Below are 23,374 nucleotides of genomic sequence, written 5' to 3' on the forward strand. Positions count from 1 at the left end.
TGAATCTGTGTGAGCAAATTTGTATTGCTATTGTATACCACCAGGCTTAAGTTGACTTGACAATTTGACTCAGTTTGACCTATATAGATTCTGGGAAATACAGCATTAAATTGTATGGATTTAAAAAAAAACCTTTGCTCATTTGGGACTAGGAATAAAATTCAGAATTAGATATATTCAATCAAGGATTTTCTTACTTGGCATCAAGTGTAAACTTTTGTACTAGGCCCTTTCCAATATCGCATTTTGGCAGTTGCTTGTTTGTTCGTTCATTCAATGTCGCCTGCTACAGAGCTTTTTAAAAAAAAGACACCAGGGTTCCAGGGGTAGATTTCTTGTAGAAAGAAGGGGGATGAAGTAGAGAAAAAATCAAAGTGAGAGAGCTGAAGCACAAAGCACAAGCCTATACTTTGTTCAGCTTATAATTGGCAAAAGACTTGTGTAACTATTAGCGTGTTTCTATTGAGTCCCCTGCATTTTACCGGTAAAACTGTTCGCCGTCAAATAGCGGCGAAAGGCGGATAACGGTCAGTTTCCATTGCATGTTGTTTACCGGTAAACACTCGATGAACAGCGTCAATTGACACACTTTAAAAGTTTGCCGGCGTAAAGGTCGTGCACTGGGGTCAATCGCAAAGCATTGTGGATTTTAATATTGTAGTATTTTCTTAATTGTTTGGCTAAAAATGAGGTAGCAAACACGAGAAAAGAAGACTGAAGAATAATGTTTTGTTATTAGCGTTTTCATATTCGTTCTCGTACATCAAATTACGCCATTGGGAAATCCCCTCAGTGATATCGACGTGAGTACTCAGTATTGTTGCGCGCAAAAAAAATAGGTCTTAGAATTTAATCTTTCACAGTTTAATTTCAGTTAATATTCTTTTTAGCGAATAGTAATTTAACATCAACAACATAATATTAAATTCTTGAAATCTTTCTAATTTTCTGAAGCACACACCGCCGCGGATCCGAGTTGATTTCTATTTATAATTTCGCATGCACAGCTGGATTCATCCGCTGATATTGTTGTTGTTGTTTTATTTCATGGCTTTTACTAGGGTCATAAATCATAACTCATGTTAAATATTTAGCATAATATGTATAATGCAAGGATAATGCATAATGAATATTTCTTCCATTTACTTTATTTATAGCAAGGGAGTCAAATATTTGTATGTGATTAGGCCTAAGAATTTTGGCGAACGGAATGGTATAATCATGGTATAATACATAAACAAGCTAGCTCATTGATGATGCAGAGGTCAATTTCAGCGACTCAACTTCCGCTTTTCTTCCCTGTATGCGCATTCAATCGGAACGGAGTCCGTTTCTTTTGACGTGTACCGGTAAGCGCCCCCGCTCTTTTCCTTCCTCAAGAAGGAAAACCTTACCGGTAAAAACTCGCCTCTGTTTACCGGTAAATAGCGGGGAAGGTCAGTTTCTATTGAGCAGAATTAATCCCTTTACCGTCTTTTTACCGGTAAATGGTCCCAATAGAAACACGCCTATTGTGAATTGATTTCAAATCATGTACTTGCAGTTCGGCGAAGCACCTACGCGCATTGCGTAATGTGTGACTAGCACCCGCATATGCAAAAAAATAGGTGAAAAGTAACCATACTTCATATGCAAATTTATGCAAGTGTAAGTTGGGACTTACTTGACGAGCGCAGTGACAAAACCCGAATACTTTTCGCCAGTTGTAAGTAAGCTGGACAAAGTATAACAGAGTGATGTATAAATGGTGCCAAAATTTGATACATGTTGTGATAGAAATCACAATTTAATACAACATAACAATGTCTGCAAATATATTGTAAATGAAATGAAAAGCCAATCTCTTCATCAGGAGATTGAATAATTGGTTGAAAATGGGCCCTAGTAATGATTTGAAAAATTGCATTAATCCCCTCCCCATCAAAAAGTGGGGGTATATATTCCCTATCTCTCTCTCTCTGATCTATGTCTGTGGCCAATAATATTCTTTAGTAATGAAAATCATCGGGAAGTGTCAACCTGCAGATTAAAACACCTCACAAAAGGAAAGTAAAAGAAAGCCTGTAGCACACTTATTTGATATGTTATATCATAGACCATTTTTAAATGGTCTATGGTTATATTGCATGATAAAGGTTTTGTTTCTGCATATCAATTTGATCGGCGATGAGGCCTCCAGGCAGTACAAACATAATTATTGATATTTTCAAGTACCATTATGACATTACATCTTTGACATACCATGTACATGTATATAGACACTGAATTTACATGGATGTCATGTGTTCTCACAGTATCAGACCTCCTTAAATGTGTCAGCAAGACAAAAACACACTTCAACTAACCAGTTTGCTGTTTTAGGGAGTGAAGGACACTTTAACATGTGTGGGTGTCTTCATGAGTGCTTCGCTCAAGGGTGGTGGTGATGTAAAAATATTCACTTCTTATTCAGTTCCAACTCTATGCGATACACACACATGAGGTGACATCTGAAGGGGTTAATATCAAGTATGGCAGTTTGAATAATGACCTAAACTCACTTCAGATCCACCTACTAATCACTGCATATATGAGCTGATGTGTGGAGGGACATGCTTGTTAAGTGACATAGCCAGGGGGAGCTGGGGACAAGCCCCCCCCCCCCACCCCAGAAACAAATTCTCAGGGATGAAAATGGGGATGGCAAAGAGTATTAAAAAAACTAAAAATGGCCCAAAATTGCCCAATTATGGAGATGACAATATGACTTTGCCCCCTCACATTATAAAGCTGGCTATGCTGCGGTGCTTGTTATTTTTGTTTAGGAATTGCATACCTTGAAAGAGGTTAATCAGGTGTAGAGTTCTTAGTTGAATCATTTTTATTTTCAAACTTCAGCAACCCAATTTTCTCAAAGCTGATACCAGTATCTTGTTGGCAATCCAACAAAGGAGTCCGCTAAGTTGAGATTAAATATTCCAGTGAGAATTGAGAATATAAGATCAATTAAAAAAACCGTATTTGAAACATTGAAAAATGACATAGAAAAAATAGGTGAAAAGTAACCATACTTCATTGAATTTAGGATTTGATGAAAAAAAAACCCTCTTCTTGTATGGCTAAATTCTCAGATATTTTGTAGCGTGATTTTAAAAGCAAAATATTTAATAAGTAAAATTTGTTTTTTTGTGCATTTTCTTTTTGTATTGTCACATGAATCTTAATTAGTATTATGAGGGTTGTTTTTCTCCAAATGAAACTGTAGCCTTTGAAATGACCCAAGTAATTGATGAGAGAGAGGAAAATTGATTGTTCTTGATGGTATTGCCTTTGCTTGCCCCTACCATACTCTGTACTTAATCAAGATGCAAGTGACGTAAGCAAGCAAGCAAAGAGTATAGACAGACTACACAGGACTTATTTATTTAAACTGGAGATATGCACGATGTAGGCTAGATTGAGATGTTTAGGTTACCTAGGTGCAAATTAAGCAATGGCATGACATGATGCTGACTTTGAAAGGATTTTCTTTGATGGAATTCCTGTATGTAGGAAATTCAGTTACTTCTCTAGTGTGTTGACTATTTGATTGATATTGAAAGTGTATGCAGGTACTGATTAAGAAATAACAAACAGATTTTGCAACTTCAGATCTATTATCTAAAGATCAAAAGATAATTTCTTGAGATGTGCACAGATGTTCTTACATACGTGTAACATGTAATTTAGTATAAAATGTCAGTCACACACACCCCCTTCCACCACAGACCACCCCTTCCCATTTTGGCAGCTCCAAGTGGGAAGGGGTGCAAAAGCAATTTTCATCGCAAATTTTCAAATTGACTGGTGACATTGTTTGTTAAAAACATTCCATCTGAATTTGATCATTTCAATGTCATGCCCCTTTAGTTATTTAACCCTTTCCTCAAAGTTCAATCAAAACAGGCCTCCAAATCGGCCCCAAACTGGGGTCTTCAACACAGACGTAGTTTATTTTATTTGCAAGTCATAATTGATTTTAAAGAAACACATTTTGTAAAAACAAAAAGCTGCACTTTCATTCAGGTGACTAACATACATGGTTATCTTCTTGCAAACATATGGCTAAATTTGATTTTATTGCGAATCCACAGAGAGCAAATTCAGTACATTTAAACTTCATAGTTGTATAAATTATTAGAAATAATATGCTTCATTTAATTAGTAAAAATTATGTACCGGTACTCTTTCTTTTGTCATGTATTTAACCAAAGTACTTCCATGTATAAGCTGTGTACAAGAAATAACATGATCGGTGTAAACCTAAATTACACTTAGAGAATAGACAGTTAAAATATGCTATTTACTTCAAGCAAAATGTCACTGTTCAAAGAATTCATCTGCGATTTTACAATTAAGTGTCACAAATCATGCTTGCAGGCTCATCCCTTCCATCATATGGTCTAATTTGTAGACGTGTGTACTGTGTGTCGTGCTCTGGTGTCGTGTTTCCTATTAGCAGTAGATCATATTGATGGTTATTGCCTTGCTGCCCTAGCTATAAAATTTTGCAGAAACGTTGTTTCACTGGATTGAAATCATGTCTTTTTTTAGCACTTGAATGATGCCCAGGGATGATTTCAGTTTTATTTTCTCTGTCAATGTATGGTATAGGCCTATATTTAATAGAAACATATCCTGATAGATATTTTGAATTTGTAAGTTAGTGATACTAAAATATCCACTAAAATAAAAGGTTTTGCTGAGAATGAACTGTCATAAAAGAACACAGACCCAACACTGGCCCCAATGCAAACCATGTATAAGTGTAACCTGTTGCACTAAGCTTATATACTTTACTTTATTACAGTTGAGGGGTATACATTTTATATCAGTAACAGGCATGTTTGTACACAACAGCTTTGACCATTTACCTATAAATTGACTTGATTAATTTTATAATTAATTGATCATTGTGTATTTAAATCAATTAATTAATTTATTATTTATTAATTTATTTATTTGTTTGTTTGCTTGTTGCTTGCTTGCTTGCTTGCTTAACAGTTATTTCAGAACATGTTAAGGGGTACTACACCCCTCGATAAATTTGCGTCTATTTTTGCATTTTTCTCAAAAACTAATAACACAGTGGTAACAAAAGTTATGTGTATTATAGGGGCAAGGAATCCAATTACTACACTGGAATTTCAGTGACCCAAGACAAGCGGTTCATCATTTATGATAAGAAATAAGGTGCCGCTAGGATGTACCTCATTTCCTATCGAATATGCTGAACCGCTTGTCTTGAGTTACTGAAATTTCAGTGTAGTAATTGGATCCCTTGCCCCAATAATATACATAACTTTTGTTACCAGTGTGTTATTATTTTTGAGAAAATGCAAAATAATCACAATTTACCACAGGGGTGTAGTACCCCTTAAGAAAAGTTTAAGGAATTTGAGAGTCTGTAATTTAAAATAAACTTGCCTTATTTCTCTATTTGATTTATGAATATAGAAAATTGTTTGAATGGAACTACATCTGTTTTAGAGGTATTTAAGAATAATGTGAGAAGACTCTTAATTAAATAATATTTCATGTTTTTCTTTTGTTTAACCATGCAGCTTATGTTTCCAAGAAGCTTCAAACATTGGAACAAACACATCATGAGTATGTTAAGGTAAGCAACATGCAGCATGTGTGGGGTTTCTGCAATATAATTTATTTGTATCTAAATTTAGTTCAGTAGAACACCTCTGGTAGACAATGTACATTATTACTATACTAAAGAAAACGTACAGGATCATAATCTGATAATCCTGAGAGTTACATGATAATGCAAGATTTTGTGATTGTATGAATTTAGTCCGTATTTTTTTATCATTCAGGTATAGATATCTCATACTGTATTATCAATCAATACAAACAATTATATACATTTTACCTGAATTATAATAATATGCCTTTCATTGATCATAATGACAAGCATCTTCAATTTACACCTTTAGGTACGTCATATTTATTATTGCATTGGCTATTCCGGGTGAAATCCATACACCCTCTATGGATTAAGACATGACCTTAATCTCCCACACAGGGAGTGTGAATTTCAAATGGGATTACCTGAGTGGGTGACTCCATTTGAAATTCACACTCCCTGTGTGGGAGATTAAGGCCATGCCTTCCATCTATAGGGGTGTATGGAATTCAACTGGAATAGCCTATTGCAGAGAGCCCATTAGTGACCCCATCATCCCATTACCTGCAATTGGCTAAATGCAAACCCTGGATATGCTGGAGTATGGGCAGGGCAGTCATGATCATTAGCTCAAATTAGTATTAGATACGTGTTAATTTATGCTGAAAGAGCATAACTAGTTCCATGAAAGCACTCCCAGAGAGAGAAATAAATAAGTAGTGTTGAGTTAAATTATTCTTTTATCTTTTGTGCGTTTGTTGTTGAAGAGTGTTTTATTTTATTTATTTATTTATTTATTATGCTTCATCACTGGCTCATATACAATTACAAAATATATTATATATAAATATTGCACATACTAATCAAGACAAGGTAAATAGAATAAAATGCCAGCGAAAAGAATGGGACAAACAGGTGCAAAATCACCTCTAGGACCATCCCACCTTTCGATTTTTGAAAACAAATTATGGAAAAAAAACCCATCACAGCCCCATCCCAAATTAAATAAGCCTGCAATTTGAGCATCTGCAGTAAGAGCTCCAAGAGCATGTTTTCAAAGAACAAACATTTTGAGAAAAATGAGAATTCAAAAATTCAACCACCCCGGATTTGAAGGAAGCAAAAGGAACCGGCTGTCCTTGTAGACAAAGTGTAAATATTAACAAAATGATTATCTAATACCCTCTGCAGCCTGTGTTTTAGGGTTAGGGTTTAGAGTTAGTGTTAGGGTTAAGAGTTAGCTTGATAATGATAAAAGAAGTCTTGCTCCACCAAATTGTCACAGTCAGAACCCTCATCCCAGAACATAGCTTTAACTTGAAAATCATCAGACACTAGGATGTTGATTAATGTATAATGACATTAAGTTAAGCATATGTACAAGACTTCGATCTGAAGATTGTCTGCCAGTATGTATAGATATATAGTACAGGATAATTGAAACAAACATGCATGTGACAATAAAGCATATATCTGACATCTGTGATTTTATTATTTTTTTCTACACCCAGCTTGAAGATAATCACCTAGACAAGAAGACATATATAGTGTTACAAGATGGACACTATGTTATCAACAGGGTCATTACACAGGGAGAGGTGGGTATAAATTCTCTAAATTGCATCCTAAATTACCAGTGATCTGGTGGAGCCCTCCAAATTGGAGATAAGACCAAGAGTGTTACTTCAAACATGAGAGATCAAAATCAAGACCTTTGTTTCAAGAGAGCAAGACCAACAATTGACACATAGACCTTGAAATTCTGTGACCAAAAGCATATTATATTTATATTTATATTTATTTAAAGTTTGAAATTACAAAATGTGATCTCACATAAGTCTAAAGTTTGGACTTATTGTGGGCCGAAACCAAGACTGTGGCTTCAGAGACTGAAATCAACTGAAAAATTCTGGAGACCAATACCAGGGGTCCATTTCACTAAACATTTAACCCTTCGTAAGCATTCGTTAAGTTACGAATACCTAATACTAGGGTACCGTTCATATGTAAGTTTAGTGAAATGGAACTTCAGACTTGTTGTAAGTTACGAACGATTTCGAGACTTACGAAGTTTAGTGAAATGGACCCTGCGTCTTCACAAAGTCCACCTCATCCAAAGAACTTGAGTGGATTATTTGATAATGACATTGACATATATATCCATATTATAAATGTAGCACATAATTTTCCTGGTTTTCTCCTTATTACAGCAAGTGCAAAGGTCAGACCAAACATACAGCTTAGAATCCATGAAAGGATTTATATCAGAGGGTACGTACTGTATTAATCTGTCATATCTGATAGTCTAGTATTTGACAAATATCCCAGCAAATGAGTTGTGTCCTGCATGCTCAAAAGTTGATGTTCTTGAAGACACCTGTATTGACAGTGGTGTTTTATATCCTTTGTAAATGGGGACAGAATTGAATACAGCATATTATGTCCCCATTCACCGAGGACAAACCACTGACACAGATGTCTTGAAATAAAGAACAGCAATTAACAATCTAAAGGTCTTGATGAAACCACCAACTTTAAGGGCAGAGTAATGGGAGAGAACATGGACCTTTTCGAGCATCATTATTTCTGAATTGTATGTCCAAAGTATATAAAACTATACATTTTTGGAAAGGAAATGAGTCAAGGAATCCCATGCGGTGACATCAGATTTTTTCAAAAATCTCGAGTTTGTGCAAAAATCACAAAAATCACTTTTTACCCCAATTTTTTGTGAAAACTTTAAAAAAATCCGTTCGAGTAAAAAAAAATTCAGTTAGCTTTTCATGAAGAAGAGACATGAACTTAGGGAAGGTTTTTTTATTTTTTCGACATTCGTCTCTTTTTATGAAATATTGAAAAAAACATGTGAAAAAAGCAATTTTGTCACTCTATTAAGGGCGTACTACACCCATATACTGGTTTGATTGGTCTAAATAAATATTTTTTTCATTTATAGCTAGGCGATATATGCACGGATCATGTGAAATAAAAAAAAATATGAAAAAAAGAAGAAAAAAAGTGCTTTTAAACAATTGTAGTAAGTCATTTTAGCCCTATATATATTTTGTTTACTGTATCCTAGTTACTCAGATGCGTGTTTCATAACAAACCATGATTTATTCTATTCAGCATGTTCAAGTAGGGTACATGAATAGAATATATTAAATCCTTTGTTATACTCTCTATAGAAAATCTAGTGGTGCATGCAAAATATATAAACACTTACACAATGGATGTATAGTCATTAGTCAATAATATTATAATGTGTTGTGGAGAAGAAAAGGCTATTAGGTCACCGTATGTCAGGTTATAGGTCAATTGGTTCAGGTCAAATTTAAGCATCAATTTTGAATACACATGTGAGAGTTTGTGATATCATAATGAGGAATAATTTTGATATTCTGTCTTTAACTGGATATATATCGAGAAGTGGAAGGTGGATATACTAATATACCTTGGGATGTAAATGGTGAGTACAATTTAGAATGCCTAGTTGAGACGGATTTCACAAATAAATATAAAATGGTTACCAAAATCACAAAGCGTTAAGCTTACGGAAAACTACCCAATATGGTGGTATAGGTGACAAGAAATACAATTTTTTCAACATTGCTGTAGTATGGTTGTGGTAACCTGTTACCTGTGGCTTAATTAAGTTTCAGTGAAATAATGTCGCAAGTTAAAAATACAAAATATAGCTCAACATTGAAAATAGAAGCATTTTACCCAGTTCCTTTTTTGATACTTGTGGAACACCAAGTTCATGAAGTCATAAAAGAAATCAGGAACCACTTATTCCCATTTTACATATCAACTTTATTTCCCTAACGTGTTAGCAACACATATCCAAAATTTTAACGAAATCCGTTGATAGTAAGCTTTCCAAAATGAAGTGAATTTAAATCATCAGTGATGTACCACCTTTTGGCTTCTACTTTTAAAAGCATGTAAGCTACGTTGATACCGATGCCACCAATAAAACGAGAAGATTTGCCCCTTCATTTTGCATACCACTTTGTCCAATTTTTTTGTAATTTCTTCACAAAATGCAAAAAATGCAAAAAAATCAATGGGTGTAGTACCCCTTAAGCTAAAAATTGCACATAATGGTGTATATTTTTGTTTAAAACTTATATTTTGACAAAATGAGAAAACCTTCCCTAGACTTTGATGTGCTCTAAACGATAGTGCAAAAAGTTTACCTTTTGCTTGCATATTTTTCGAGTTATCTTGTCACAAAAATCGGGCAATATTGTCTAAAGTGAATTATGAGAAATCGATGTTTTAGTAAAAAAATGTCAAAATTATGCACAAAATGTCCTTATATTTTAAAACAGCAAGACTTTCACGCTTGTAAAAGCTGTATCTGGTGCATGGTCTAAATATGCATCTTTTTGCACCAATGAATTTATATTGTCTGCTTTTAGTGCGCCAAAATTCAAAATAATTAAAAAATCTAAGTGGCATTTTGATTGAAAATTTTGTTTTGTTTACACCGCATTTGCCGGCGTTAACAATATACCGAATGCGCCTTGACTGCGTTGGCAATACGCGAAGAGTTGCGCCGCGGCACGCGGCGCGAATCACGCGCGTAATCACAATATTTTGCATTCGCGCATTTCTGACTCATTATTTCCCGCCAATTTACTAAGCTGTCTTGAGCCATGTGACTTTTTAGATTTGAAAAGAGTGAAATAAATCAAGCAAAAATATGTGTAAATATTAACAAGTTGTATTTGATCAGTTTCAAGTGAAAGAATACATCTTAGTGTTGATAAATATCAAGAAATCTCAAATTCGGGCATGGACGAATGTGTCTTCCATTACTCTGGCCTTAAGCCAGGCATAAATTTTCGTAAGATAATTTGTCATCTATCACCAAACAATTTGTTTTCTCTTCAATTTCAGGTTCAAATTTGATGTTACAAAGGGTCATGGTGAGAAAAGGAATTGCAGATAATTTGACATTTTTGTCGTTTGACCCTGATGCAGTGCTTTGTAAAGCTACATATGTAAGTATTATTCACGACAGTAATTTTATTTATATAGTCAGTGTGCAAGACTTATCTTGGCAGGAGAATCTCAGCTTCAGATAGGTAACAGCAGGGAGTATTTTTCACAAATACTTGAAAACAAGCTCAAATTAATTTAGGAACGTGTGGGCTGAAGAGCGTGTTTTGTATTAACATGATTAAAGTTTGATCTGCATTACAAATGCATCATTTGCGGATCAGTGTTACAAATGTGTCATTTGTGCACGCGATGGTATACTGTGTGTTGCTGTGTTGAGCGAATGGCGTATTCCAGCATTACGCATGCACCATTATGGCAAAAACAAGTGCAACATAAAATGCATTTGGTGGTGTTGTTAGCTCCAAAGCATAAAAAGATTCTAAACACCTACTATTGGAAACACTTGGAAGATTTTAAAATTCTTTTGGCGAACTCAAGCTAGGAATATTTAAACAAAGTCAAGCTGGAGGTGGGATTACTGAACGTTTATTAGGAAGAAAATGAAGGACAGGGATACTGCATGAGGTGCTCATCACCTGAAAAGAGAGGAACATTTAGCTTGTAATCGATATCAAAATATTTTATTTTGAGAATGATTTTGTGACATCTCGCCAGAAGCTTCACAAATTATTAATTCCAAGTCCTATAATTTGTCTACTTTCTTTAACACACAAAATATAGAGCAGACAGGTCAACTAATAGCACTCTCAATGTGGGTCTACTTTTCAGGGTAGTGGTAAAAGCCAAACATGTCCGCCTATTACGAGCTGATCAGACTATAGAGGCCTGTACATTTATAGTGTAGGTTAGGTCTAACAAAAAAGGTCATTTCATGAAATATTAACTGATGTGTAGCATTCTGTACTCGCCTGTCACCAGCCTTACCTGATTTTTTTCAGCAACCACTTGAAGAGCGCCCTCAGAAAGTTGGCGAAAACGAAGTAGTAGTGATGGGAATAGAAAGAACCGTGCATTCAAAGAGTGATATGCCTACAATATGGCAGACATACTTCATAAGTGATGGGTACGTACTACGTAGTGAGTAGTGGGCGAAAACTGGGGCATTTTCGCTAGAAATCAGGCTTCCCTTAGTAAAAAATCATTAAATTTCCCCATGAATTTACTCTTACCTCATGCCCTACCTTGACATTTTCTGGTATTGCCATTGGTAGCATTTGAAATTGTGAATTAGTTGGTTAGATTCATATGGCAGCTATTATGATTTTTGAAGTGTGAAATCCCACGCCACAATAGGTAAATTATTTAATTTGTGTTCATCTTAGAACTTTCCTACTGCATACATGTGTCGTATACAGCGTAGGATGCAGACAAAATCATGTGTTATTGCACAAACATGATTGGTCAGTTCTGAGAATGTTGCAACTGCACCATGCGTTCTCTTGTTGCTACCCGCAAAGTCGCTGGCGTACCGAGAGCTCCACGATGAACACAAAATTGATCATTTTCCTATAGTTGATTTGCTGAACCAGAGCACCCAAAAATTCATCAAAGATTTTTGCATTTTCGGATCTATCATAAATGTTTCAATAAATTGCATCAATGATAAACATGAAAGCAATTTAATGCATATTTGTATGGGCGGAGCCATAGGCGGAGAGCCATACTTTAATTTTGTTTTGCAATATTTGTTCGCACGTTTAAGGGTTTATCTCGCCACTGTGTAGATTGAAAGTTGCAGGGTATATAGTATGTAATCGAATGAAGAAGTAGATAGATTTTCTATAATAATATGTGTTCAGGAGAGGAGATATTTAACAAAAACAAAAACACCCAAGTCCGTCAAATGCACGAATAAGAATACGTGTATAGTATAGGCCTATCCACCATTGGGGAATTGCCGCAGCTGATTAGAGTCGTTCATTTAATGCGGTACATGATTAGAGTCGTTCATTTCGTGCGGTAAATAGCGGGCAATGGGTGTATTTTTGTTTGCTTTTGTGCTGCTTTTTGGAAACACTCGCGTTAAGCTATAAAGTCGTTAATTTGTTTGCACAGACCTAGTCTCCTACACAGTCAATTTGTGTCGGGCGATCCAAACAAACATCGTGATAGCCACATACAGTCTGGCCCAAGGCACAGACTATCAAGTGTTTGTTTACCAGTGACCTTCAATAAAATCGATACTGTAGTACAAACATGCTATATACAGGGTGTCCCTGAAAGAACTGTATCGTCAGAAACTTAATTGTTTGGGTATTTTAACGCCACAACTAAACAAAACTAAATACTTGGTGTGGTTGAGCAATAAATCAGCTATCACATACTTTTTGAATTTTGACAAAAAGACGAAATATTAAGATTAGAAATTTAATAACGTGGCATAATCACTGCGCATCATAATTTTTACTTCATTTAAAAATAAAACATACATCTTTTGACTCATTATGACACCAGATTTTTTTTCTTTTTTGAGAAACAAAAATCCTTCCAAACTTTACATAGAGCCAAAAATTTACAAGATTAAATTTTTTATTTTGGCATAACAATTTAGGGAATTTTGTTTTTGTTTGTTAACGTTTGTTTTAATACGCAATCACTCGGGCACACCCTTTCCAACGAAAAATTAAAACTTTAATCTCAACATTTAATTTTGAGCATGGAGAAAGGAAATCATAATTTCCCTCCTGTTTCTCCCCATTTTCCCCTTCTGTTTTTCTTCTCTTTTTTTTCATTTTGCTTTTCACCTTTCCACATTTTTTCTTCTCAGACAACCCTTGTTTACCAAAAGTAATAAATTTTATTTAATTAATGACGACACAGCATTTTGTCATCCCTGTCTGGCCCCGCTCCAAAGGTTTGACCTGGTTGTTAAACCGGCGCAGGCCAGATGTCAGAACTGCAAATCAAATGCAGCAAGGTAGAGGTTGTAATAATTAATATCGTGCACATAGCTACACATACCTTGCTGTGTATAGTGAACAGAGCACGTGTATTTTGCTCACTGGCAATTGATACAAACAGAAGGTATCAATAAATGGGACAGTATGAATGGATCATTGTCGAAGTTTATGTTGTGATGAAGTTTGGAAGTCAACATGTGCGATGATGCCGAGTATTAGGGAACAAACCAAAAGATCAATGACGTCCTATAAACGAGTTTCGTTTAGGGGTGAGGGGTAAAATACTCGATTACGTTTGTACAAAACCATCGGTCTGAAGAATGTGTCATTATTATTATTATGTCAAAATTTTCAACATTTCATTATTACGTTTCTGGCAGGGAGGGAGGGGGTCGGCTGAGAAATGAAACTAGTTACGTTTATAGGACGTCATCAATCTTTTGGTTTGTTCCTTATAGGGTCTAAAGGGGTTTTAACAACATGGTGTATCGCCTAAACTTGGTCAGTTGTATTTTGTAGTTGATGTTCTTACAGAGCTGAATAGATTTGGGGTCATCCAAGGTCACCCAGGGTTCATCTGAGGTCAAATGACTAAAACTGTCATATGGGCCACGAAACTTGGTGGGTATAGTCAACACTTAAGAGTAAAATTTTGGAAGGTCATTTGGGGGTCATCCGAGGTCACCCAGGGGCATCTGAGGTCAAATTACTAAAACTGTTATATGGGCACGAAACTTGGTGGGTATAGTCAACATTTAGAGTCAAATTATTAGAAGGTCATTTCGGTGTCATCCGAGGTCACCCAGGGGTCATCTGATGTCAAATTACTAAAAACTGACATAACAGCATGAAATTTGGTGAGTACAGTCAACATTAAGAGTCAAATGTTTGGAAGGTCATTTTGGGGGTAATCCAAGGTCACTTAGGGGTCATCTGAGGTCAAATGACTAAAATCTGTCGTATGGGCATGAAACTTGGTGGGTACATTCAACATTGCTAGGAAACTGTCTATACATACAAAAACTTCCAACACACGGCTCGGGTTGTTTTGGTAAAGCAATACCAACACCTGTTGTGAACTCGACACCACGAGGGGATATTCCATATCCCAACCCGTGCTCTGGGCATCTTGTAAAACTTTAACATTACACAGCTGTGCGGCCTATTACATTTCCATATTATTTCCTTCTTTAATCACCCCACACTCCCCATCCACCATCCAGGCTTCGCCCATACAGGGTTCTGAACACAACCACTACCATACCATCACCCAACAACCTTACACACCAACCGCGTATGCCGAAAACCGCGCAACCCGAGAACCGCTCTAGTTTACAGTTTAAATTGTTTGGTCAATTCATCGGTAACCACTTGCTGCTAGGTTGCAAGTCAGTACAATGAAGCCTTTTGGATATGATGTACATCATAGCCACTCAAAATAAGCAAGTCCAGTTGAATAGATGCAATATTTATTCCTACTTATATTCTCTTCCTGAATGATTGTCAATGTTAAAAAATGAATGTAGTCATTGTAGAAGTGTCACTTTAATAGGTGTGTTAAGAGATATGTGCCATTTTTGTCAATTTAAAGCCATTTGACAGAAAGTAGAAATTATTCTTAGTCAAGACGCTGACATATTTAGGACAATGTAAATAGTAAAAACAGGACAGTGCTCTAGAATAGCAGTGCATTAACATCAATCACCGTAGAACAAAATAAAATGATGTTATTCTGCATTTACAACAAAGTGCAACCTGTTGAAAAAGTCCAAGGATTGTCAGTGATGGCACATACTTCGGTTTTTGTTTGTTTAGAAAGGTAGAAATTCACTACATTTAGATTTGTCACGCAGGACATGTTATATTGGCAGATACCATCAGTTGAAATTGAAAGGAATTGCTCATGAATAGTACATTCTTGTACTGGTAGCCCAGTGCATAATGATGTTTGATTACATTAAATCTTATTGCTTGGCTTTTATTAAGCTAATTTCTATTTTTCTATAATTATTCATAAAAATAGGCTGTAAAACACAGGGAAAAAGAAAAAAACAGGGGGGGGGGGGAGTTGGAAGCAAAAAACGGGAAAAACAGTATCCAGTAGTTAAAAAATGGCACATATTGTTACAATTTGCATGCATAAGTATAGACCACTTGACATTGTTTTTAGGGACTGATCTATCGATATGCTTGAACGAACTGTTGGACTGGTCTTTCTTGTACTCTATGAAATGTGGTGGGCGATTTAAAATACACATGCCCTGAGCAAACTATGATGCGTACGCACACTGCAAAGAACAATGGGAATTGCCATAATTCACGCGCATATTGCTGGGCAATGACGTAACATGTCAAGTGGTCTATACAATTGTCCACAATTACAATGGTGGTATTGAGTAATTGATTACAATTGATTTTCAAGTAACAGGTGTTTTGATTTTAATGTATCACCATAGAGGATTAAAACAATTGATACCGCTCCTGTGGCTTAGTCCTCAATCCAGTAATTATGTTCTGATTTAATTTGCAGACATCTTTCAAGCCGTGTGCAAATAGGATCTCCAGTTACCATGAGGCTCCTCAGAATGCCCCCAACTATCTTCAGAGATGACAAGGCTGAACCCACCAAATTCCCAAAGAAACCCTTAAATTGGGAAGAAGATATGCAACTGTATTCTAAATTTTTGGACAGGAAGGTAGGTTTTCACTAGAATCTTCTTTTTTACTACATTCCAGTGGAAGGTACAGTCATGTACTTATGGGGAATAATTGTACAGGTCTGAATAATGCTGAACACAAAGTATGGGCAGAATGCAACTATAGGTTAATAAGTGCGTATCACCTGTTGAGAGAGAATTTGGACTCAATAATGTGCATGGTGAGATGTTGATAAGTCCATTTGTACGCATCAACATTTAGTGCAATCAAACATTATCTTGTCCAATCTCTCCAGCAACAAGGGATCTGCATTTATCAACCTATTTCATACAGGACAACGCATTTCTGTGATTTTTTTATAACAAACAAAATACTAAATTTTATTTAAGCATTTTAAGAAATTTATTCCTGCGGGTGCTTTGACTGTGGTCACTTGAAAAATTCTGCAGGAAGGGCACTAATAATGTTGAATACAAAAATAAAAATTCAGCCAGGAGATTGTGGTGAAGTTACGAGTAATTTTACTTTTTTTTATTTTACAGGAGGAACTTAAAGGTGATCATGCCACATACATGAAACATCACCCAGAACTCAAAGCCCTACTGGCGGACTTCCTTCAGTTTCTTCTCTTACGCAAACCAGAAGATGTGGTGGCGTTTGCCGCCGACTACTTCACCGCTTTCTCTCCTTCCTCGATATCAGGCAGTGCCTATGCAACATCCAAAGAGGCTCGCTATGCTCCAAGACCAAATTCACCCTTCAAAAAGCAAGATGAACAGAGTTGAGCAGTTTCAACATACAGTGGTTATGTTACTAAGACTATTGTAGTAATATTGAAACAATAAGTGATGTGGGTGAAAATTGGAGTTGCTGTTCAGTTCTAAAGCACAAGAGGTTGTCATCTGAAGACTAGTCCAACCATAGTAAAATCTAACTTATGAACATATTACAAAGTTACTAGTTACTTACTGCCATGCTGTGTTGCAGTCGTCACAACTAAGAAGCAGCCAATTTACAACAACCATTATTCTTACGGGACGTTAATTTGTTTTCATCGTTTCCCGGTACCAGAAATTGGATGATTTGTGGGGCCAATTGTGTAATACTATAAATTACAACAACTTTGTACATAACTGTACTGCCTGATAGAATTCATCTGAGCAGATAATATTACACTTTTGTGGTATGCATATGTTTTAGAAAGTTGGTAATCGACTGAGAGAAATCTGTGTTACAATTTTACTTCATTATGATTCTGATGTTATTGTTTTGTTTTTGTTTTTTCTAAAGAAGTGAAACGTTCATCTTAGAATGCCTACTCCACAATATGAAAATATGCATGTGACTTCTATATAGACAAGATCAGCATACCCTTTGGAAGTATTGATAACTGGTGGAATAACCTGATATGTGTGCTTTGAAAGTCAACCAAAGTTTTCATGAGCTTTAATATTAAAATGTGCATTTGTGAGCTTTTATATTTATTAGATTGTATATTTTAATTGATTGATTGATTTCATGGGTAAGCATTTACATGTTTGACCTTGATCTTAATGTTCATGGAAATATTATGTTATAGAGAAGATGACACTAACTTATAACTTGCTGATTTATTTCTTACAAAGAATGCAAATTATTTGTTCATGCCAAATACTGAGTGAATTAGTAACATCAACAGACATAATTATCTTATTTTGCAATTTGTAACATGGTTGGATTATTTTGAGTTTACAAAGTTAGAAGGCAACTGTATGGTTTGATCGGTACCAAATAGGTGGGCCTCATAACTGGAAAGTCTAGGCTATGTGAAATAAAAATACAATGGGCAGAGTACGTATATATGCGCAACGTGCAGCACTCATCAAAAGTCGCACATGTAAGCCCAGTTTACTCATGTGCATGGAGAAAACAAAAACAATACTGGCCTATTTTGTGCTGATTAAACTATAGTCAAGGGTAACTCGCATACATAAGAGGAATGAAAAATCTGATGCATTTGTCTTATCTAATCAAATGCAGGGGTAGAATTCCCCTCTGCCAAAAAGCCTCCAGTAAGTTAGGGTTAACTGAGAATCAACTTTGATTCACACAAATCTGTTGACAAGAATCTGTAAGAATTGGAGGATTCATGCAGAAAATCTGACTCTGCAGTTTTCTGTTTTTCAAAGGCTCTTACATGTACTTAATTTGTACATTAGGCGAAGGAAAAAACACCTTGTTCTACGGGCGGGCGGACGGACGGACCTATCAAGTAGGGTCTGTCGATCTGGCTTTTTTTTGCAAAAACACCCCCAAAATCACAAAAATCTGTAATATTTTGCAATTTGGGGAATTACAAAAAAACATTTTCCTGATATTTTCAAAATTTTGGTCAGCATTCATTTATACAGAAAAAGTTTGTTTCCTTAATTTGGGAAAAACTGGGTCGGTCGAGCCTGTAGAACAGGGTTTTCTTTTTTCATCGTCTTTAGATCAAAATCAAATGCATTTGAATTTTGATGGTGTCATTATAAACAATATACCCGGTAGTAGTAATAGGATGTTGTTGAATATGTATAAGAATTATATATGAAATTTGAAAATATGCAAAGGAATTGGTAAAGGAAAGGAATATCATGGGTCAGGTTTTTAAAAGTGTTTTTCTTGATTTGTTCTTCTTTATATCACCAGTTTTTCAGTCCACAAAATTGAGTTATGGAAAATGTTTGTAATCTTTGTGGCTGGCTTAGCTGAATAGTAAGACTTGTGTATAATCTGAGACAGAATTAAAAATACAGTTTGCATCTGATGTCACTGTCAATCAAACTCCCCACTACCCTTGATTGGTTAGTTTGATTGATTCATCGGGGGTCTTCATCAGAGAAAAGGAATCGCATAAAATGGCGAAAAATTATGGTACTTTTACAAGGCAAAAAGCAACTTTTAGGTATTGTTCACATGGTTCCTTTAGGAAAGACTTTTGGGATAGTTTGTAAATTTGAAGGTACAACAGGTATGCTGTTTTACCGCTGCGTTTGGAAACTCAATCATAGCGACAACTCGTAAACAAATCATATCTGAGTTTGATTCACAGGTGACGTCAGACGTGAACTAGTATTCTTATCTCTGGCTCAGATTATACAATGCCATTCTGCTTTTTGTCATCTGTAAGGAAATTGACTTTCTGCCAAATGTATGAATATGAATTTGTTGCTCTTCACATGGTAGGCAATATATTTGAGAATTGTTCATTAATAAGAGCACTATATGCCTGTTATGTGGGGAGCAAATATAATTGTATTGCAAAAGAATGTCCTGTATATAATGTATGATTTTGTATTATAACTTGGAAGTTAATGCAATATTGGAGCAGTTATAACTGTTTTTGGAAAGACGATCTGTAGACAGAAGTAAGGCATGTTTTAACATTTCCTGGGCACAACCCATAAATGGATATATTCCGTTCACTGCGCATCCAAGATGGCTGCCATGACACAAGCAGCCATCTTGAATATACAATAAAAGTGAATTTAAAAACTGTTTAAAAATGAGTGGTAAGGAATAATCATTTGAAATGTTTATGAAGTAATACTGTGGTATATGTTTCCCATCACTCACATATCCAAGATGGCCGCCATGGGTGTGTGGAGTTCAAATGGAATTAACCCAATGTTACTGGCAATGCAAGGGATAACACAGTGTCAGAAAACATTTTGGAAGAACTATGGAGGCAATTTTGTGGCCTAATGCAGTGGAAGTCCTTTTTGTTTGAAACATTATTGATTCTTTTTAGAATAAAATACTGTGGTAGATTTTACTGTGACCATATACAGAACAAGATTCCTATTATGGCTGCCTGCACAGGTACACATTCACCAAGGTACCTAACTGGTACACACCAAGTATCTACACAGGACACACCATCAATGGTACTGCACATCTACTACACTGGTACTGCATGGTACCAGCTAAGTACCTTGGTGACAAGTACCTTGGCGACGGTACCTGTGCAGGCAGCCCCCAATAGGAATCTTGTAGTGTACAAAGTAGAGATCATGGAGGTGGGGTTTTACGCTTTATGTAAAAATGAAATGCTGTTTGAATTGTGTATTTCAAGTATTTTGTCTTCCTTGTGTTTCAAATTGAAGAGGCTTTCACCAATTACTAGAATGCATTTTATAACATATTTTGCTTCAAATTGATTCAAATAACCATAAATGTTACGATTGAGAAGAGCACAAAATGCAGATACCGTACTGTATAAAGTCAGGTGCATTATATTCCAATGTAGTAGCAATAGAAGATCTATATCTTGTAGACAATATATCTTGGGTCTGCAGAGATCTAATTTTTCCGGATATGCAGGAAATTCCAATCTGGGCCATAAATAAAAAAATCAGGATTTGTAAAAGAAAATATGATATACAGGCTGTATCAAAATGTTTGGTAGCCATCGGTTTCCAGTGATTATGGTCATGTCACGTTTTCAGAGTACATGCTGCCACATCAAAGTACAAGCTGCCACATCAAAGTACAACATAGGATCCGCATAATTTGTTGATTAATGTCATAAACAGTCATATAACAATATATTATGTTCATTTCAAGATGATCTAACGTTGTATTTGACAGAATCAGACTTTTTAATAACTGTCAAAACTGATGGGTACCAATCATTTTGATGCAGCTTGTATTTGTCTTTTTTGCTTTTTTGCTTTTTCCAAAAACATTTCTGGAATTTGATGATGATGTTTCGACATTTTAGGGGAGTGATACTCCCAGGGGTGATACCCTGTATCCTATTCCCCGGACGAGCTTTCATAATTGTGTGATATCGCATGCAAAAGGAAATAATTTATTTTAGATTTTCAGATTTGGTTAATGACCTGTACTTTTGACCAACAGCTATTAATGTCCAAATGTTTGCTTTATCTGGGACTTCATGTATTAAAACTTTTGTAGAATATTTGGATTGCAATCAAATCAGAAGCTGGCCTTCGCTGAATTTGATATTTTACATTTAAAGATGACGCTTAAGGATTTATAATGCTTTCTTACTTGACTTGATGATGTGATATGATATGATTTTATTAGCATAACATTATGGCCGAAAGGCCCAATTGCATTATACAAACATACCAAAAACTAAATACATGCAAAAACAACAAAGTGAGATACAATGCAGAGTTGAATGGGCAAAATGCCACCAATACAAAATCTAGAAAAAGGAATTGAGCAAGTCAATATGTATGGGATGAGGTTCTGTACAACCCTGTGTGCAGGGAATTTGGTGATGTATGTGTTCAGTATTTCTCAATTGTCTGCCACGGATCTGTTGTCTGCAAGGGGGAAATGGGCATTCATTTTTACTTGATATTACCAGTAATTTTGTAATATGTTAATAAGTTTGTGCTAGCGTAATAATATTGGTATCAGCATTCACTCCTTGTAGTCAGTGCTTTTGTAGGTAACACTTCAAATTGAGAGGAATGTGAATAGGAAGTGGAAATACAATAATGTTAATGTTGGCTGGTATGTGGTATCATGTTCAAGTTGGCACTAGACCAGTGCGGGCTGATAGCCTATGACTGATGACATACTCCAACTAGCTCAGTCTTATCTATGTGCTCGCCGCTGCAGTAGTCGGCGAACTGAGCCCGTTCTACCATCATGTAAGCAGGCCTTGTCGTTTGAGGCGAGCGATCGCTCTCGCTCACCACCGCTCGCCCAAACTCGATTTCTAGTGAGCGATTTTCCACTCGCCATAGCCAATAAAAATCACTCGCTGCGAATCTTCAAAAATCAACCATCGAATCAGCCAAATCAGCATATAATGGATTCTGTGCCCTCTCCAAGCGGAGAAAATCACAATATTTAGCTTCGCGCGCATTTCAACCTAAATACTGTTTTAAGATTTACTTGATTATACCCAAAGTGATTTTGTGGAAATTCAACCACTCGTCTAGCATAATGCTAGCGAGTTATTAACTACTCGCCTTTAAAATCTAGATGGCAAGGCCTGTGTAAGCATACTCAAAGTTAGCCTAGTATCAAGGCATGGATTATACAACATACAGAATCAAGATGTCTAATTCCTCAATGAAGTCTTTACTATGGGCTAATTTTGTGTATGGCCGATGTTATTTAACACCTTTTAATTTTGCTGTAACCAGATTGAGGCTAATTAACCAGGTTGAGGCTGATCCTGCTTATGGAGGAAGCAAGCAAAGGGGCGAATTTAACATCCTCTTGTACTTTACCATAATTACCAAAAAATTATTTTGAGTTGCATAACAATATTATGTCGCCCTTTTTTTGGGCTATATAATCACAAATTTTATTCAATACAGTTAATGATATTGTAAGCTCAGCTATAATAGTACTGGGATAAAGTATCCAAATATAACATTTTCTATTTCAAATAATTTATTGTATTATTTATTTGTGAATAGCACAATTTGTATTCATAAGTTATTTATGTAAATGTGTGTGTGTGTGTTACAGATTTAATTGAATTCATTATTATTGCAAAATAAAAGTAGATCACCAATTTCTCTGACTATGATAGTCCTCTTTATTATTATTATTATTTCATTTACTCCTTGTGCCAGAAAAATACAACACTAATTTTTGGGGATTAAAAATATGTTATCCTGTTTTGCCAAATGAAACATAACTAAATCCTAATCCTTTAGTTTGTCCTAACTGGCAATGAAAGTAAAATTGTACTATTTGGCCAATTTTTGGAAGTAAGGGCCAAAAACACGTGCTGCATTTGTTAAGGTGTTTTTCGTATACTGTGACAATCAAGCCCAAAGACTTGTACTGTACTAAGACTAATTTCAGTTTATGCATTCTAATTCTGGGAAAAGACATGTTTCATTTTTATAACCAATCATTTAATTATAGTAACAAAAAAAAGTGAAATTTGAGCAAAATTTTTTCAAATTCTCAAGATTTTGAGTGCTTACTTGTTCCAAGTCTTTGATTTTTGTGACTCAATTGTCAAAAAAATAACAAAAATGCATGTTTTTGGCTCTTTTTTCAAAGACCACTTTTTCAAAATCTGCCCCCAGTCCAAAGAGGTCCAAATTAAAAAAGTTCACTTTTTCAAAATCAGCCTGCCCCCAAATAAATCCTGATTACAGGCCTACACACCATCCCCCACACATACTCCCACACCTTAAACTTGGGGTCTTTCGGTAAG

The 23,374-nt window shown here is 35.6% G+C and overlaps 1 protein-coding gene across 1 annotated transcript in view; it reads left to right on the plus strand.

Annotated features, from left to right (window-relative positions):
* LOC140159046 (ciliogenesis-associated TTC17-interacting protein-like) overlaps window positions 1–22,722 on the plus strand; it is a 40,281-nt gene extending 17,559 nt beyond the window's left edge. Inside the window, exons 5-11 of the mRNA XM_072182373.1 lie at window positions 5,583–5,638; window positions 7,168–7,254; window positions 7,867–7,927; window positions 10,565–10,668; window positions 11,569–11,693; window positions 16,061–16,226; window positions 16,731–22,722. Of these exons, the coding sequence (XP_072038474.1) occupies window positions 5,583–5,638; window positions 7,168–7,254; window positions 7,867–7,927; window positions 10,565–10,668; window positions 11,569–11,693; window positions 16,061–16,226; window positions 16,731–16,973 (842 nt within the window). The 3' untranslated portion in view covers window positions 16,974–22,722. The remainder of the gene's footprint in view (window positions 1–5,582; window positions 5,639–7,167; window positions 7,255–7,866; window positions 7,928–10,564; window positions 10,669–11,568; window positions 11,694–16,060; window positions 16,227–16,730) is intronic.
* Window positions 22,723–23,374: the final 652 nt, after the last annotated feature.

Source organism: Amphiura filiformis, chromosome 8 (genome assembly GCF_039555335.1).
Source record: "Amphiura filiformis chromosome 8, Afil_fr2py, whole genome shotgun sequence".
In the NCBI taxonomy this organism is placed as follows: Eukaryota; Metazoa; Echinodermata; class Ophiuroidea; order Amphilepidida; family Amphiuridae; genus Amphiura; species Amphiura filiformis.